Here is a 16,207-nt window from a genome sequence, read left to right on the forward strand (position 1 = left end):
TTCTTCTTTCCTACCCTAAACCCACCACAACTAAAAGTAGACAAATCCCTAATTTGGCCTGCATCACAAAACGAAGAGGCCAACAGAAAAATGACAGGTTTCAGACACTAACTAATCAAGCAAAAATTAGTTCCAATTGTCCTTAAGAGTTGGGGGAAAAAAAAAAAAAACCACCCTTTGTATGTCTCCAGCATTTCTCACTAGCGCTATTTCTCATGGGGCATGTTGACAAAATCTGTAAATAGACATGGCAGAAATGCATTCACTCGCAAAGAGACATGAAGACACTAAAGATAAAATCCACTCCTGCCCCAGCCCGCCACCCAGCCTCTTTGGCATCCCTCCCTCCCCCACCCCTAAGTCCAGAAAAAGTCAAAATGCTGATAAGACTACAATAAAGTTTAGGCCCTAAACAAGCAAATGCATAAATAAATATGCAATAGAGCCAAATACTATTTCAGATTAGTTCCATAATATAAGATCAAGATCGAGTACAAAATTCCAGTGATCTACCCAGATTGAGTCACTGCAGGGCACAGTTAAAAATACCCTAAGGAGTAACCAAATGTGCAAACTTAAATGAAAGCTTCTATAAAGAAAATGAACTCAACCCAACAGTTGCTTGGAATATTACCTGATATAAATCAATATTTGGATTTCACCATAAGTTTTAGCAAGGACTGTAAAGTGAGTCAGGCAATCTGCTCATACACAACACTGGAATTTTGATGCAATTCATCCCAGCAACATCTGGTTTCACACTTTCACTTGACCTTAAGGGTACCCTTACCTAACCAAAACAATTTCTTGGGAAGGGAAGCAAGAATAGGAAAAGGGGAAAAAAAAAAAAAAAAAAAAGTATAAAAAAGGAAGAAAAATGGGGGAAGGAGTAAGACGCCAGGTTTATAACATATTGCTAAAAAATATTGACAAACATTATCAGGAGATAACATGTTTATTCCATACTGCATTAACCAACACTCTCAACAACTTTCAGAACTTGGATGGAAGATTAAGGACACAAGCTTGCCACCATAAACAAACAAAATCTGTGATGACTGCATACCTCAATTTATATCAGAGAAAATCAATCCTGCCAAATTGAATGTCAGAAAGCTCCAATGAAAATCACCATGATACCTGCATGTGCTGGGGATACTATCCTAACCCACAAAAAGAGGGGTAAAAAAGTAAAACAAAAAAAAAAAAAAAAAAAAAAAAAAAAAGATTTCTGAATGATTACAGTCCCACTACAAGAAATTTATACGAAAGTGGAATCTATTATATCATCCACATCAACCAGTAAGTTCTCAAATTTTTTTTTTTTTTAAAGAGTCAACAAATAGAGATTGCAAAAGAAAATGCAGGCCTAAGAGATAGATTTGACTAAAAGGAATGAGTTTAGAAAGAGACCAATAAAAACATGTTTAAGAACTTAAATCACATAGCGATAAAATTCTTTACCTAACCTATATTTTAAAATTTCATTAGTGTTCAGATTCGGTATTTCTTGATAAGAAAAATTATATACATCCTAAAAGGTGCAGAGTGAATAATCCTTTAAATAAACATTTTAATCAAGAAATTCACTATGCAATAATAGAAATAATAGTCCAACATACATCAAGCAGTAAAAGAAGCTCGCTACAAACATGCATGGCCGATTGTGGTTGAAAGCATGAAACTTCTTCAAATACTTAAAACACAGGAAGACCAGCTTCAAGACTATAGTCCCGGTCAATTCCATAAGGACCTGCAAAGAAATAAACAAACACAAAGCATATTTGTGAAGAGCAAACAACCGCCAGAAAATTCCGAGCACCAAAAGTAACATTAAGCAATCTTTCATGGAAACCAGACTGAGCCCTTTTCGGAGAAATTGCACCCATCACTCAGCATGAAAAATCTTGGAAAACAGCAACCCCATGGTCCACGATATACTTCTAGCATTGGTTTATATCTTCTATACTGAAGTCACCAGGAAACATATCCGCCTCGGGTGAGATAGAGCTTCTCGGTTGAGCCTTCAGCATTGGGGAAATTGAAGACCTATCTCTAATCACAAACTCTGATTCATCATTAATGCAATCCACGCGCTGGTTTGAGCCAGTTCTGTCACTATTATCCACTTTGGCTGACTTCTCACAATTATCTCGATCTTCCATTCCTGTAAACCAGGGGAGGAAAAAAAAAGGATATAGAGCTACTTTCAGCATCATTAACACTGAAAAATCAATTATTGTTTAGGTTTATAGCAATTACTAGCTGTACCTAGCTCTATATGCTCAGTTAAAGATGCTTCATGTTCCCTTAGCTCCTCTTCAACCAAGGAGATTCTACAACTTGGTAAAAATGAACCTCCTCCTTCGCTGTTAACATTTGTCAAATATGCCTTTTTTGGATCCTGGTCATATTCAATTGCCATATTTTCCACCACCAATTCCTTTGAGTTACAATCCTCAGGTTCTGAAATAAACATCCCATTATCATTCATGCTCATCAAATCCTTCAAAGTGGAATCTGCTTCCTCTTTCACATCTTCTTGATGCTTTGATATTTCATAACTGTTTTCATCCCTCCCATCATTGGAATTAAGTTTCCCTTCAGCAAATTCTGACCTAGATAGGCTTACATGATTTGATTCATTTTCCTCCATACTTGTCGGTGACAAACTACTGCCTCTACAATGCTTATGTTCTGCAGATATTGAACTGGACAGTGATTTCTCATGAAGTTTCGATTTTTCAGCTCTACTTCCCCCTATTCTATTATAGGAGTGATGCTTCCCTTCAGCAGAATTTGACCTAGAGCGCCTCCTGTGTTTAGATTTACCAGGGGATGACCTGCTTCCTCTATGGTGCTTAGCTTCCACAGACACTGACCTTGACCGTCTTCTGTCACGATGCTTTGATTTTCTGTCCCTGCTTTCATCCACTTTTTCCTTGGAGTATCGCTTACCTTCCACGGACCTTGATCTGGACTGCCTTCTATCACGATGTTTAGACTTCTCATCTCTTGTTTCATCTACTTTCCTATCAGAGTGATGCTTCCCTTCCAAAGACTTTGACCTGGACCGCCTTCTGTCACGATGTTTTGGTTTATCTTCTCTAGATTTGTCTAATTTCTCATTGGCATGGTGCTTTCCTTCTAAAGACTTTGACCTGGACCGCCTTCTATGTTTGGATTTATTTTCATCCATACCTCTTGGGGTTGACCTGCTGCTCCTATGAAGTTTATCTTCTCTAGATAAGGACCTGGAACGCCTTCGATCATGAAACTTAGATTTTTCATCTCGAGACTCCTCTGTTTTCTCACCAGACAGATGCTTACCATCAACAGATTTTGACCTAGAGCGTCTTCTGTGTTTTGACTTGTTTTCATCAGCAATTTTTGGAGATGACCTACGTACTCTCTGATGAGTTGGTGATCTTGAACGAACACGAGATGATTTCCTTGCTCTATATGGTGAACTTTCTCGGTGACGTTTTGGTGAGACTGAATCAGCTCGGTATGATTTTCTTGTTAGAGGGCTTGCACTCCTGCTCTTATGTCTTCTCGAAGCAGATAAATGATGATCATGTGATCTTTCTGAATCTCGCCTTCTAGTTCTGTCACTGCCATCCCGAATGTCTCGATATGACCACCATTCATTGTCATAGCCAGACTGATGGTGAGATCTCAATGGTGATCTAGATCTACGATCCCTAGGGTGGCGGGATGGAGGTGAGTAAGAACGAGACCTCCGCTTTCGACGATAAATGACTGGTGATCTAGACTTTGACCTTGACCTCGCACGAGTAGTGGATGGTGATCTGTAAATTAGAGTAATATAAATAAACAACTTTCTAAGAATCAAAATCTCGAAAAATAAATAAATAAATAAAAGAAGCCCTTAGAATTAAATAGAACAATATAAAATTGTATCACAATTATCTTTCAATCCTAACTCTATAACTGTATCAAAGTAATCAACATCTTACGCCAAAAAATTTTTATCTTCTTCCAATTTTCTACACTTTAACCAATTCAATCAATAGCCAGACCTCATTTAAGATGATGACCCTTATTAGAACTATACTTCTTTTTTAATAATATAAGTTTTAAAGGAAGGACAAGTACAAGAAAAGTTTAGCTCAAAGAAGCCATGACATTTAAAATAACAATACAATCCTAGATCAAGTAGGCAAATATTCAGAGGAATATTAATACTATTAATAAGACCACCGATAATAACCACTTCTTAATCATCTTCATTTTGAATCTTACGCATTCCTTGATCACAGTTCACCAGCCTCTATTAGAACCTCTCTTAAAGCCATAGTCTCTGTCATAAGCACAAAGAAATTCCATCTACAACCCTAACCCATCACTCCCTTATTTAGTGTCCAAACTCCCATTGAAGGACCAATTCCTCCCCATTACAGCACCATAAAACTTAAATTTCCTGCTAAATCAATTTGATACCTTTCTAGTTTCCTGCATAATTACAAACTATAAATGCATGTCTTTCCTAACCTTTCACCATAACCTCTGAAATCCCAAAATTCCTGCAATGCAAATTTTGTTTACCTTTCCACTATTAATCCTTTACCGTTACCATCCCCCACTAAGTATATAACGCTAAAGCCTCTATCTTTCATCCTTCAAACAAAAGACTAAAATCTTTCTTTTTTTTTGGCAAAATACAATTCACACCCTATAAGTTTGGTGAATTGTCAATCAAGTCCACTAAGTTTAAATTTTGTCATTTTAGTTCGCTAACTTTGACAAAGCGATCATTTTAGTCTTTCCGTCATTTGCCATTTGAAAACACCGTTAACTCTCTTAAAATAAAGCTGTCATGTTTCTAACATTAAAAAATTATTTAAAGATTATGTTATTCATTTAATTAAACCAAAAAAAAAAAAAAAGTTTCAGACTCCCCCCCCCAACCACCATGAATGAAGAGGGTCGGAATTTCACAAGCATCACCACAAACAAATAGCCTTCAATATTCATTCTACACTTCAAAACTTCTAAAGCATCCCATTGTCATCTTCCTTCCTAATTTTTACAAATAAATCTGATCCACTCCACCGCCCTTCTTCACCTGGGAACCAATAGATCATAGGATTAAAGAGATGGTTGGGCTTCAAAGCCTGACTGATTAAGATTCCACCAACCCCAACCTAATCATTTCAAGAGAACCAGCTCTAGTTTCTTTCCAGTGACTATATGCTTCTTTAATTGTCCTCACAATTGCAACACAGCACTTCACAACACTTCTCTTTGCTGTTGTGTTTTGTCCAAGAAGATTTGATCCTGATGGCAAATCTGAGTTCCTTGGCATAGCAATTATAACAATTGTAAGCATCATTCTTTGATTAGGGATTCAGTGGCTTGACTGAATTTGGGTTTTGGAGGTTTGGCCAAGATCTACTGGTGGCTAGGCTGTGTCGGCTATGCATTTGTTCATATTTTGTTTTGGATTTTTGTGATTAGGTGGGTCGCTTGTAAGGGATTGCGGTTGCAGAATTTGTAGGAGAATGGGATCTAGATCTTTCTATGCATTTTCTTATCAATTTGGGAAGATCGCAAATAGGTTGACCCGTGGTTCTCAATTTGGATTTGTTACCTTGGTGCATTTTGCCATTCCTTCATGTTGGGGAGGGTTTGAGATTTTTTATTTATTTAAATAAATGATTAAAATAAAATCTAACCAATTTTTAAAGTTACAAACGTGAAACAATGTCATTTTAAGCAAATTACCAACAGTTTTCAAATGGCAATGGGCAGAAGGACTAAAATGACCACGTTGTCAAAGTTAACGAACTAAAATGACAATTAAACTTAATGGATTGAAACAGTGTTGGTAAATGTTGGTAAAAGTGTGAGGCACACTTAAGCACGAGCCTAGGCCATTATAATCAAAGCTATGCCGGGCGCTTGCCTAGGTGCTCATGCGAGGTGAGGAGCCACTAAGGTAGTGGCGCCTTCATGGCTCTAAGGCGAGGTGCCTTTAGTGAGGTGCTTGCCTTTGGAGCCTAGGCAAGTAAGGCAACACCTTAAGCCATGAAAAATATGCTAAGGCGAGAGCCTCGGTTCTCTTTTTTTTTAGGCTAAAATGCAAAGTCCACCCTCTAAGTTTGACAAAAATTCATTTCAGTCTACTAATTTTACTTTTGTTCAATTAAGTCCTCTAAGTTTCAAAGTTATTCAGTTCGGGCCTTTTGTCCAATTTCGTTAGAAAAATTGCCATTAAGTGTGCATTTGGCTACCAGTTAAAGAGCCAGCTTATTTTACTATTCAGCTTATTTTTATTACTATTCATAGATCCCACTGTACTTTTTGGTACTATTTATAGGTCCCACTATACTATTTCAGTTAACTTTTACCTTTATCTACAGTACTTTCAGCAAAAAAATTTCAGTTTCATTAAAATAAGCGAATCCCAAACAGACCCTAAATATACAATTAACAAATGAAAAAAAAGGTTTTTTGAAAAAATTCTCACACAAAAAAGTGTAAATAAATTTTTTTTTAAGGGAAATTTTTTAACAAAATTGGATAGAAGGCCTGAATCAAATAATTGAAACTTGGAGGACTCAATTGAATGAAAGTAAAGTTAAAGGACTAAAATGAATTTAAGCCAAACTTAGAAGGTGCAATTTGCATTTTAGCCTTCTTTTAATTTTAAATTTTTTATAGAGGTTTGTTGCAATTGTAAAACCTATTATTAGATTATTAATTTAAAAAGACATGTTATAAAACCTATTGTTAGTTAAATTAATTTACAAAAGTTTGTTGTAAAACTTATTATTAGATTAATTAATTTTATATAGAAGCTTGTTGGAAAACCTATTGCTAGAATAACTAATAGAGCCTAAACCATGTTAAACGCATTTTGAATTAATTTGATAGACCTAACTTCTTCATACAACACATTGAAAAACACTTCATTATGATATTTCAATACACTAGTTACATGTGATTTAAGTTCTATAGGTATAATAAATATATTTAGAACTTGGCTAGCGCCTTTTTTTGGCCTTAGGCCTCGGGTGAGACAAGGCCTTGTTGCCTTATGGTCGCCTTTCACCTTTGACTACCTTGGCCTAGGCACAAAGCAGAAGTGATTGAAGTGAAGTGCACATTTCTTAGAAAAATGTAATAAATTTAAAAATAATTATTAATGGCAATACAATAATCAAGAAATCAAAAAATCATATAAGTTAAAATATAACATTTTATATCATTCTCTTGATCACTTATTTACTTAATCAGTAATAATCAATATATATCTACATGCACAGTTCATTAAATGTTCAACATCAACTACTATTTTTTTTTTTTTTATGAATAACAACTTTATTAGAGAGCAAACCATACAGAACAACAAACTTCCTTCCTAATAACATCACCAAAACAGGAAGGGCAAATACCCAGCACAAAAGAACCACAACTTTAAAATTAGGGAAAATTACAATTTACCCACATGTGGTTTGGCCGAAATTTAAGTTGCCTACCTGTGGTTTAAAATTTGACACTTTACCCACCTGAGATTAGCTCAATTAGATTTCTATAACTCAACTTTGTTAAAAACAAAGCTAAACATATAATTTTGCTCCACTTTTACGTCTTTCTCCTCCAAAAACACAAAAAACATAAAAATACAAGATCAAAAACCATCCATTGGAATACTTGCATCATGGAATTTCAAATCACAGGTAAGTAACTTAAATTTTGGTCAAACCTCAAGTGGGTAAAATGTCAAATTTTAAACCACAAATAAGCAACTTAAATTTCAGCTAAGCCACATGTGGGTAAGTTGTAATTTGCCCTTAAAATTAGGAGACCATTTGGCTAAAGTGTGGGTGGTAGCTAAGTTAGCTTGCCTAGGAACCCAACATTAACTACTAAAGTAACTAAATATTAAATAATTATCACAAATAGATTAAATCATACATTTTTTTTCCATGAATAAATTTCGGAACACAACAATCTTGGTACCAAGCAGAAAAGTCAAGGGTATAGGTAAAGGTGGAAGGGGTGGGCTTAAGTGTATGGTAAAATACCATAAAATTGACTTTCATATACCAAATCAACAGTCTATTTCAATAGTATTAAGATCAGATGGCTAAAATTCATATTTGGTTCATTTTTTAAAAAGCACAAAAAGCAAGCTTTGAGCTTATTGAAAAAAGCTCCAAAAAGAAAAGCTCGCTTTATGCCTGCTTCTTCAAATGCGCCTCACTTTAGATGTGAAAAGTGAGGGGGCTTTGGCGCTTTGCACTTCCCACTCAAGTGGTTTCAATAAAATTTTTGTTATTTATAAATAAAAAATAAAAAAGAGAGGTTTGGGCATTGTCATTTCAGCAATGCTGGTAAAAGTGCTGGGACTTTGGCAGCACTTTGCACATCCCGCTCAAGCACGCTTTTACCAGCATTGCTGAAATGACAATTCACCAAACCTTTTTTTTTTTTTTTAAATAACAAAATTTTTATTGAAATCAAAGCAAACCCAAAGGACATTGGGAATGTACTATGGGGGCAATACAATAAAGATCTCACATACAATTCACCAAACTTATAGGGCATAAATTTTTTTCAACAATAGCCTCCCCACATCAGTATCATAGATAATAAGTTTAGGATTGAAGCAATACATACTATATCAGTCCAATTCTTGAACCCATGCTCAACCCATTTGCCAAAGAAACTTGATTTATCAACCCCAACCCAGACACAAACAGAATAGATTAATGGAATTAGAAAGACAGTTGAATTTGTCACTGGCTGGCAGGTTGGACCAGAAATAGCCACCATATATTAAGGCCATAAATACGGTTTTACTTGCATTAATAAGAAAATATCATAATAAACTTGAATAAAGAAACAGTTTCACAAGCAAACCTAGTTGAAACTAAAGACATTTCCAATTAAAATACAAGCTCATAAAGAAGATAAATAAAAGCATAACTGAAATCATCAATTTCAACCAAACGAATACGTTAAAAGATGGTTTTCTCTATATTTCCACCAGAAACTAAATGCCAATTTCAGGAATATCATATCTGAAATCTAAATTCAGCAATATTGTGTACTAGATCTAAAGAAACCCATCCCAATATACGAGCAAATTCTAGCCAACCTAGCTTTCCTACTCTCTTTTTTTGGTTTAATAAACCTCGCTTTCCTACTCACTCATCCAAAAGTGCAAATCCAACCCCCCCCCCCCCCCAAAAAAACCCTACAAAAGCAAAAAAGTAGACTTTGGTGAAAACTTTGCATCATGACAAACAGATGTTTAACGTGTCCAGCATAATGCCTTTCCAGGTTTGACAATTCAAGCTTAAATATAATCAGTAATATTCTTAAAGAAATTTGGAAAATGTAATGCACCTTGATTTTTGTTTCACTTCATTCTCTTCATTTCCAACTCCGTCAACTTTTAATTTCTTACTTATTTCAGCAGCTCTCGCTGCAGCTAACTCTGTTGCCGACTTCATTGTTGCAGCTCGATTTGCTGCCTGTTGTGCAGTCATAGTTTGTTGCATAAGCAAAGCCTGCTGGAATTGCATCTGCTGCATGGCAACAGCTTGCTGCATCATCAGTGGAAGAGAAGAGGAAGCCAGTGGAGAATTCAAAAGAGCTGGTTTTTGTGGAAGAGATTTTGCCATTTCAACATTCAAAGGGCGACCTCCAACATCCATATTATTCAATGCCAAAGCCGCAGTTGCTTCTTCAGGTTTTAAATACTCTATGTAAGCAAAATGTTTTGAATCAGTGATGGTACATTCAACAACTGAGCCATAAAAGCTGAAAAGTTGTTTGAGCTGTTCCACTGTAAGAAGTGGACTAAGGTTGCTAACTTGAAGTGTTTTCTTCAGTGCATCAGACTTCCCAGCTTTATCAGGTGAACCTGACAAGGAAAGAAACATTCAGTGGTAAAAAGGTGAGGAAGAATAACAATAACAAAAATAATTATGCCATTAGGAAAGCCACAAACAGGAGTACCCACATTCTGAAACAAGGGTAAACCAGAAGCAGCATGAGATGAAAGAAACTAGCAAACATTAAACCATATGGTATACAAAAGAGAATGTAACAAAAGATGAAATACCAGATGATTCTTTTGCTGACTGAGCTTGTGCTTGCACCTGAGCTGCATGGGCTTGTAGGGCTTGGGCAGCAACAATTGCCTGAGCAGCAGCCATTGCAGCTGCAGAGGGTGCCATAGGAACTTGACTGACCGTCCCCATCGAGGTTGTTGCAGCTAATGCAGTCATTAGCAAATTGTGAGGCGGGTGGTTCAACTTACAATCAGTTTTGGCACAACGACCATTAAGGTATTCTCGACAAACTTCCCCAAGAGATGCACCGATTCCAGGCAAAATAGCGCCCCCTGAGGCACCAGGAACAATGCCTGGAATCATTCCCAATAATCCTGGGAACGCCCCTGAAACAGACCCTGAATAGTTTGGCATATTGGGCATGGTTTGGTTAACTAGATTTGGAAATGTGGATGCAGGAGCCAAACCCAGCAGTCCTCCACTACTGGTACCTGCATGATAACAAATCAATGTCTTAAAATTAGCCATGTAGGGGTTGACTTGTAAATAAATCTATATGTTCACTGAAGTGAGGTTATGCTTAATTAAAAGAGAAAATATTCACATATCTAAATTAAAAATGATGATGATGATGATGATGATTACCTGCACTGAAAAAGACCGGGAAGGGGCTACCCATGATGGGTTTCCCATTGCACTCAATAGTAACCATATAATTCCCTCTTTTGGGGACAACATAAGTAACTGTGTAGGTGCCGTCGCCCATATCCTTGACAATCCCTTCTTGCTCCGATCCTCCAACACCAACCCCTGGTGACACCTTCACCTTAATCTGTGCTCCCCCATTGGCCACCTTCCTCCCATCAGCATCTTTGGTGACCACCATAAACGAAGAGGATGCACACGCCGTGCCACCTGCTATGCCAGCCCCAGCGGCCGTGCACTTGGAGGGGTCAACGGGGCCAATCGGTTTGTTTGCCAAATCCTCCTCATCGTCCTCACCTTCTTCATCGGATTCACTATCATCAGCCGATAAAGCTGGTTTCTTTTCATGATTTTTGTCAACATCTTTGAAAGTGGCTTCAAAGGCAGCTTTTGCAGCAGCGGCTTTCTCAGCCTCACTCTTCAACTTCGCCTCTTCCGCTTGCTTCATCCATATAGGCTTAGCAAGGGCAGAGTTTCGATCCGCCATTAATTAATTAATTAAACCCTACTTTCCACAAACTAACTACCGAGACTCACTCACACAAAGCAGCCTTAAGAAGATGCTTCAATACCAAAACCCTAATATAAAATCTCAATCAAGCAAAGCCTCCATTGATACCGTTGTTCGAATCAGAGAAAGCACTTGAGAACCCTAATTTCAGTAAAGCAAAGCAATAACAAATATGAAAAGGAAATTCTCAAAATCAAAGCACGAACGAAAAATCAGAAGTCCGAGTAGATGGAGCAAGAAAAACAAAAACAAAATATTGGAGCTGACCTGCTGGAACTGGAAGAGGGAGAGAATCAGAATCAGAATAAGATGCGAAGAAAGGTAGGTAAGAATGGTAGGGCGATTGGGCTAGGCTATATAGGGGAGTGGAGGCGTTCTTGGGTCTAGGTTATTATCGGTTTTGGGACCGTGTTTTCTTTTCGTGAATTTTTTAGAAAATGGGAAAAATGGGATGTTTGGCACACGTGTTAAACACATCTTTTCAATTTTTAAATAATATTACACATACTCTTATTTATTTTTTCACTTATACTTATTTTTCAAAAGGATTAAAAACTGTTATTTAAACGCACGTACCAAACAGGCTAATTTGACAAAAGTATTTTCTATAAAATTATATAATTTTCTTATGTTTCTTTCTCAAAAAAAAAATTGCTTATGTTTGGTCGTTAATTTGAATGAGTTGAAAAATAATTTATTAACTTCCCTTATTTAGTTTACTATGAAATAGAGTTGTTTTCTAAAAAAAATTAGGGAAAAACCATCTCTAAAAATAACTATACTTTTTATGTTAACCAAATATGTTTTCATTTAACTCATTTTTCGTGATGCTACCAAACACTAGAAAATACGGAAAACTATTTTTATATAAAGTTTTCCTCCGAAACAAACAAAGCGTTAATGACTGCCCTTCTTTACCCAATACCATAAGTACCGTTTTGGTTATATCGAACCCTTTGGTTGACCTCTAATAATGTGCCACGTAAGCTTTGCTGCTCCCACAATTTTCCACCTAAACAATTTTTTTAATTAATTAAAAAAAAAAAACTCTCTCCAAAAACAATTAGACTTTAAAAACATTCGACTCGTCTTTTGACTTCAAACGCAGTCTGCCTCTCAAAACATTAGACTCTTTATCTTGAAGGAAGTCCTGTTCTTGGGTACTTAGCTAGCATCTTGATCGGACACTATGGCCCCCAATTATTTGTCATGTGCATAAGACAAAGGCAATTGCTAAATCTAGGATTGTTTTCTCATTGTTAAATATTGACTTTAAGCACTCTGCTGAAAGGTTAATGTTTACTTTGATGGGGTTGCAAAATATTTGAATGCTCCTGTAAGGCTTGCTTTTTTATTCTTCAGAAATAAGTTTATAACCGCATGTGTAGTTCTTTTACACTTGCAGTTTCATGGTGGGTTATTCAATCTGTTCTCTTTTTTCAATGTTTCTTGAAGTTCATGTTGGTTGAAAATTGGATTCTTATTGCTTTTAATTGTTTTGCCGACAAGGAGTTGGCATTCTATTATATAGGTTATTTGGAACTGTAAATTGATCTTTTATATTTGTGTAAGATTCTTCATAGAGAACAACTATCCTACAATTTGAACAATTCAGAAACTGCAAGATGAGAACAGCCCATGTATTTACCGGTCTTTTCCTTTATTCTCTATTGTTTCTTTAATATTCTTTGGTAGTATTTTTCTAGAAAGAATATGAAACTGGACCTATTTGTGTTTCTAAATTAACTTGATCTCCTATAGAAAATATGGTTTTGTATCTACTCTACGTAGATATTTATTTTAACATGTTCAAGTGTTTAATTGAAACATTTTCCTTTTATCTAACAGCATAGCTACAATGAGAGTGAGTTGTGAGGCCCAAAAGATTAAAGAGTGACTTCATCTTCATTCTCTTAAAGTATTTTTTGCCCCAGTTGATGTAATAGTCTCATAATTAATTGCTTTTAAATTTGATGATTTTTCTACACAAACCTGATGGGCTATTTTGTTCATTGTTACTAATCTTGACTCAATTATATTTAAAATCCTAAGTTACTTGATGTGTGGCTCTAGCAACCTTTCATATGAAAGTCCATAAACTTTGAAATTTTTAATTAATAACATAAATCAAATTTATTTTTATGTCCTTCCCATTCTTCTCTCTCATTTTAGATAATTTTTTTTCTTGGAGTATGATTATAATCTGTATGGTAGATTGCTTGTAGCCTTGCACTGTTGTTGACTACAAGTATTCTTTACATAGGCTACCAATGGACTCTAATTAGTACCTTCGCGTATTATATGAGGTTGGTTTCTTTTAAACCCTCTCCCTCCCTCTCTTTTGTGCCATTGCAAACTTTTTTTAATTTATAAATAATGATTTTTGTTTGGTTACTAAGAAAGTGTAGCAATAGAATACATTTGAATGGTTTTTGGTTTTTATTTAGATTGGTTAGGATATGGGCATCTTCTTTAAATAGCTATTTGGGCTGCCCCTCACCCCCCCCCCCCCCCCCCCAACAAAAAAATAAAAGGTTTTATATGGTTGCTGAAGGAAACCAAGGAATGTAGTGGCTAAAGTTAATCTTTCAAATTAGAATCTCAAATAAATTACATTGTTGGCTATCTTGATGCTAAGAAACAGGAAATTTGAAAGTCTTTCTTGGATGTCACAAAAGAGGTGAAGAAAGAGAAGAAATATTTAAATTTTTACGACATTATTATATTGTATGCATGGGATCTCTTTTGTCATTCTTTCAAAGTTTTACACTGTTCTACTAAAATATGTGGTGATTATTGACAACATCATTGGCATTGGGAAAACACCAATTTGACTTTGAAAATATATAACAAACTCTTGGAGAAAAAACACCATTGTCTAATCCTTTAAGCAATTTAGATTCTAATTTAAAAGTGGTTTGCATATTCCAGTCATTTTGAAAGGGTGTAGGTGATTTTGCTTTAAATTACTAGGACAGTTATTATAATTGAAGGGGTTGTTGATATTTCCTAGAAGTATGAAAGGTTTGGTTTATCATTGATAAAAGGTAGATAACTCTATTAAATTATGATCCTACGTTCATGAAGGAAATGAGAACAAGAAGACAAACATCTCATGTTTGGTTGGTAAGGCTAAGGTTCTTGCTTTGTTTCTAGCTCAACCATTGTTGCTTTAATAAAATCATCTTCTGTTAGTGATGAGTTTCACGCACATAATTGTAGAACCAGTTCAAGACTATAAGGTGTTAATGTTCACTAACACAATGACAAAACAATAAACCATAGAAATATGGACTACTATGCAAATGGACGAATGTCTATGTACAATGTGTTAAGTGTTTGGCTAATCAGAAAAATAGAAAGGAAAGAATAAGAAAACAGGGAAAGGAAAAGGAAAACAGAATTGCGAATTGCTAGTTACTTCAAGGGTAACTACCTCCAAGCAAAAAGAAAGAGGAAGAAAGACTGAATTAGACTAAGGAAGTTGATGTAATTCCATTCTTGCCCTTTCTCATAACATTCCACATCTTTATACAAGGCTAAAGTCTTCCCGCCAAAACTAACAACTAACTAACTAATAACAACCCAACTACTCTAACTAACAAAACTGTCACAACTAACTCACTTACAGCTCACTTAGCACAATCAATCACACACACTTACAATGCTATTCAATTTGCTACACTATACAACAATTATGTCCAGGTGCTTAATATAATGACAGATGTGCTACAAAGTGTTCATAACCTAGTTTCTACCTTAGTTAGCTGCTCTTTTGATTGGGTTAGGCGATCTTGTCATGTTCCCACACATATTGTTGCAAAGGTAGCTTTAAATTCTATTTGTTCCTTTTGTTTTGGCCGTGATAATCTGCTAATGCCCCTAAGGCTTTCTTGTATGGCAAATTTTCCTGCTGGTTCTTCCCTTTTTTAATGCTATTGAAGTTTATCAACCAAAAAAAAAATGTTTGACTTGCATTGATAATACCTGCTTTTTGTTGAGGACCAAAATGTGACAAGGAAGCTCATTCCATGAAAAACAAGGAAAGACCATGCTCGTGAAGTTAAGAAGGACCATGAAGGCTCAAAGGCCTAAAAAGAAGGAAAAAGAAAGAAAAAAAGTAAAAAAGAAAAGGACCCAGACTTCGGCCACGAGCAGGATCTCCATCATCCAGGAAGCATATCCTTTGAGGGAAAGCCTAAAAGATCTTGGGAAGGACGTGGACAGCTCAGAAGATCCCAAGAAGGATGTGAGCGACCCAGAAGATAGTACAAGCCACTCACATGTATCCGTGAAAGAATGAAAGATTCGTTAGATGTCCTATTGAAATCAAGAGGCAGAGAGAAGTGAAAGGGACAAGTGGTGTCCTCAGGTGTAGTACCTAACGTAGGAACCGAGGGATTTCGGTCAAGGTAAAGGACATGCAGCAAAGAGGAAAGGTGGTCAGGAGCCTTTTCGGTTACAATATTAGCAAGAGGGAATTTGTCCCATTTTTTGAAAAGGGCCAAACCAAGAATAGTCAACATCAAGGCCCTAGAACCTTGATGAGTCCTTTTAAAGCCTTGAGAAGAGGACCTTAACTAATACATGGGAAAGCCAAGGTGTATGTTTAGATTCTGTTAGGAATGCTATAAGCATATGGATAATAATTATTGTATTGAGATTTAGTTAGTTAGTTAGTTACAATTCCAAGCATTTTAATCACATTTAGCACATGTTGTAATTATTAATTCACATGGAGAATAATAGAATCAATAGGATGAGGCCATGTGGGCTAATAAGATTAGAGCTAGTCTCCTATATATATGATTGTAATTCAATATTAGATATCAGAAAAAACCAATTTCTTAGTGCATCTCTCTCTGTCTCTCTCTCTCTCTCTCTCTCTCTCTCTCTCTCTCTCTCTCTCTCTTCTCTCTCTCTCTCTCTCTCTCTATGG

At 36.0% G+C, this 16,207-nt stretch overlaps 1 protein-coding gene across 5 annotated transcripts; it reads right to left on the reverse strand.

The window, feature by feature from the left end:
• Window positions 1-440: 440 nt before the first annotated feature.
• LOC126688397 (uncharacterized) lies at window positions 441-11,699 on the reverse strand. Of its 5 annotated transcripts, XR_007644254.1 has the most exons (9): window positions 11,536-11,699; window positions 10,698-11,409; window positions 10,103-10,543; window positions 9,382-9,901; window positions 2,272-3,812; window positions 1,623-2,167; window positions 1,067-1,163; window positions 635-806; window positions 441-526 (listed from the first exon to the last, which is right to left on the reverse strand). XR_007644254.1 is itself a non-coding variant. In XM_050383069.1 (6 exons), the coding sequence occupies exons 2-6, from the start codon at window positions 11,242-11,244 to the stop codon at window positions 1,944-1,946; spliced, it is 3,273 nt and encodes a 1,090-aa protein (XP_050239026.1). In that variant the 5' UTR covers window positions 11,245-11,409; window positions 11,536-11,699; the 3' UTR covers window positions 1,566-1,943. The 5 variants fall into 5 exon arrangements, 1 of the variants encoding a protein (XP_050239026.1); XR_007644252.1 differs by having other exon boundaries at window positions 441-806; window positions 1,067-1,158; XR_007644251.1 differs by having other exon boundaries at window positions 441-806.
• Window positions 11,700-16,207: the final 4,508 nt, after the last annotated feature.

This window comes from Quercus robur, chromosome 6 (genome assembly GCF_932294415.1).
Source record: "Quercus robur chromosome 6, dhQueRobu3.1, whole genome shotgun sequence".
NCBI lineage: Eukaryota > Viridiplantae > Streptophyta > Magnoliopsida > Fagales > Fagaceae > Quercus > Quercus robur.

Bases quoted from the DNA above. Each gene is read 5' to 3' on its own strand.
- LOC126688397 (XM_050383069.1), bottom strand. From the start codon at position 11,244: ATGGCGGATCGAAACTCTGCCCTTGCTAAGCCTATATGGATGAAGCAA. The intron at 9,902-10,102 runs GTATTTCATCTT...TTTCCTTGTCAG, and splicing joins GTCAGCAAAAGAATCATCTG to GTTCACCTGATAAAGCTGGG. The intron at 2,168-2,271 runs GTACAGCTAGTA...CCTGGTTTACAG, and splicing joins AACTGAGCATATAGAGCTAG to GAATGGAAGATCGAGATAAT.